This window comes from Sardina pilchardus, chromosome 14, assembly GCF_963854185.1.
Source record: "Sardina pilchardus chromosome 14, fSarPil1.1, whole genome shotgun sequence".
Classification (NCBI taxonomy): domain Eukaryota; kingdom Metazoa; phylum Chordata; class Actinopteri; order Clupeiformes; family Clupeidae; genus Sardina; species Sardina pilchardus.
This window is the reverse complement of record NC_085007.1, coordinates 14,364,613-14,367,112: the sequence shown is the minus strand read 5'-3', so window position 1 is coordinate 14,367,112 and position 2,500 is coordinate 14,364,613. Positions and strand designations below refer to the sequence as shown.

General features: G+C 46.9%; 1 protein-coding gene across 2 annotated transcripts in view; it reads left to right on the top strand.

Annotated features, from left to right (window-relative positions):
• LOC134100577 (mediator of RNA polymerase II transcription subunit 13-like) overlaps positions 1-2,500 on the top strand; it is a 107,805-nt gene that overhangs the window by 57,570 nt on the left and 47,735 nt on the right. For both annotated transcript variants that reach the window (XM_062553838.1, XM_062553837.1), the window contains exon 4: positions 186-269. In XM_062553838.1, the coding sequence (XP_062409822.1) occupies positions 186-269 (84 nt within the window). The remainder of the gene's footprint in view (positions 1-185; positions 270-2,500) is intronic.

The window sequence follows — 2,500 nt, the reverse complement described above, 5'->3', positions numbered from 1 at the left end:
AAATATACTTTTCTCAACTTAAATCCACTTCTACAGTATGTCAGTGAATTACATCATATATCTCTCTCTCTATTCAAAGCACCCCCTCTCCCTTTGTGAAGTTTGGAATATAGGTTTTGTAATATTGTATAGCTTAGTTGAGCTCAGTGGTTTTCTGCTTGTGATGTGATGCTTGTGTGTGACAGGTGTCTGCTGGATAAGGACTTTGTGCGCATTGGGAAGTGGTTTGTGAAGCCACACGAACTGGAAGAAAAGACCCTAGGCAGCAGGTAAGTCAACCCCCATCCACACACACACATCTGTGTCTCTCTGTCTGCCTCTCTCTTTCACCTATGGGAAAAGGTGACGCTGTGTGTTCACACAGGCCCAATTCCCCTCGCACAGCGGTGTCTGAGTGCTAGCTTCCAGCCACCACCAGGGAGGGTGGTAGACTCCCTCTGTGTGTGTGATTGTGTGTGTGTGTGTGTGTCTGTGTGTGTGTGTGTGTGTGTGTGTGTGTGTGTGTGTGTGTGTGTGTGTGTGTGTGTGTTTTAGAGGGGTATGTGTGTATGGATGTGTGTGGTTGATTGAAAATCAATGTGTGTGGGTGTCTTTGGATGTGTGTATGTGTGTGTGTGTGTGTGTGTGTGTGTGAGAGAGAGAGAGAAGAGTTGAATGCAATTGTGTTTGAATTTTTGTATATGTTATTTTGTATGTGTGAGAGAGCGTCAGCATGGATGGCTGCATGTAAGTGTGTGTGTGTGTGTGTGTGTGTATGTGTGTGTGTGTATTCCCTCATGAGAAGCTGCAGCGTCTCCAGAGGCTGTTCTGAGTTGTGAACCTGCGACACACGCCAGACTTCACCAGGTGTCACCAGGTGGGAGAGCAGGTCCCCAGGTGACCAGGGTGACAGTGTGTGAGACCTGCAGTGTGCACTGGTGTGTGTGGGTGTGTGGGTGTGTGCGTGCGTGTGTGTGTGTGTGTGTGTGTGTGTGTGTGTGTGTGTGTGTGTGTGTGTGTGTGTGTGTGTGTGTGTGTGTGTGTGTGTGTGTGTGTGTGTGTGTGTGTGTGTGTGTGTGTGTGTGTGTGTGTGTGTGTGTGTATGTGCGTGCGCGTGCATGAGTGTGTGTGTGAAAATGTGTGTGTGTGTGCAGTGCTTTTTCTGAGTTAGAGAGAGAGATAGAGAGAGAATCTCTGTCTGGTTGTGTCCATGTATATGTGTCTGTGTGTGTGAGAGGAAGTGAAGCAGAGAGGGGGGGAGCGGGGGTGGGATGTGCATGTCGTCTGTGTGTGAAGCAGAGAGAGAGGGAGTGGAGTGGCTATTTGTAGTGTCTGTGTGGCGAAAGAACAAGTGTGAAAGGGGTGTGGATCTAAATAGTGGTGTGAGTCTGAGGCCCTGTTTACACGACAACGTTTTTTTCAAAAACTGAGTTTTTTTTCATCAGTTAGGCCTTTCGTTTACACGACGACGCCGTTTTGGCGGCTGAAAACGATGGTTTTTGAAAACTGCTTCTAGGGTGGAGGTTTTTGAGAACCCCGTTTTCGTTTTGCCGTGTAAAGGCACATCTGGGGTTTTCATGACGACATAGCCCCACCTCGAACCTCTAGTCCAGCCCCCGCGCTTGACCTCACCTGACTAGACACTTGGCAGAACAACAACAATGCTGGAGCCGTGTGCTGCTGCAATTCTGCATGATTTCGACGACCAGCAACAACGCATTAACAATAACCTGCGCCAAAATAGTCTCTAGGCTACTTTTAAATCCACCACCTTCCCTGCTAGACTGCTAGAAGAGTTGATGAACACGTAGCCGTAATCAACTTAATGCAGAGCCTACGAGCACACATTTCGTTTGCGCAGGAGGGTTACATGCTGCCACTCAGACATGCCACCACTACGACATGCTTCCATTTAGACATGCCTCTATTTCGACATGCTGCTATTTAGACATGCTGCCAGTCCGACACATTTTAGTACCCCCATTCCGACAGTTTACAAATCCTATTTTTTTCCAAGTCAATTTAACGGACCCGACGGACGCAAAGTGCGTCAAAAAACACACCCATTCTTCTCTGGTACATTGCTCCGCTATTATTAGTCACAGCGAGATGAGACCTATATTGCATGAAAGAGCAGAACCGGGGCTTTCCAACGAGACTAGACACGTATAAATAAAATAAAATCATGAATTTAAATCAAAGTATATCATATTTACAGTCTATACTGCTCTGCGTTCACCCATGCAGCCACTCTCACTTGAATTACTCCGGGACCAGGCATCGCACAGACATGACACGCATATCAAATGAAAGAGGAGAAACAGAGCTTTCCATTGATGTCAAACACATCGATCCTTTAGACAGAAATTGAAAAGCAATCCTGTGTATTAGCTCTCAATGGTTGTGCAAACATCCACGATGTGCTTGACATAAAGGGCTGCCAAGTTTCATAACATGACAAGCGTGAGAGTCCATCCGGCGAAAGTTTTGTAACACTGACAGCTCCGATTAGAGTCGCTTT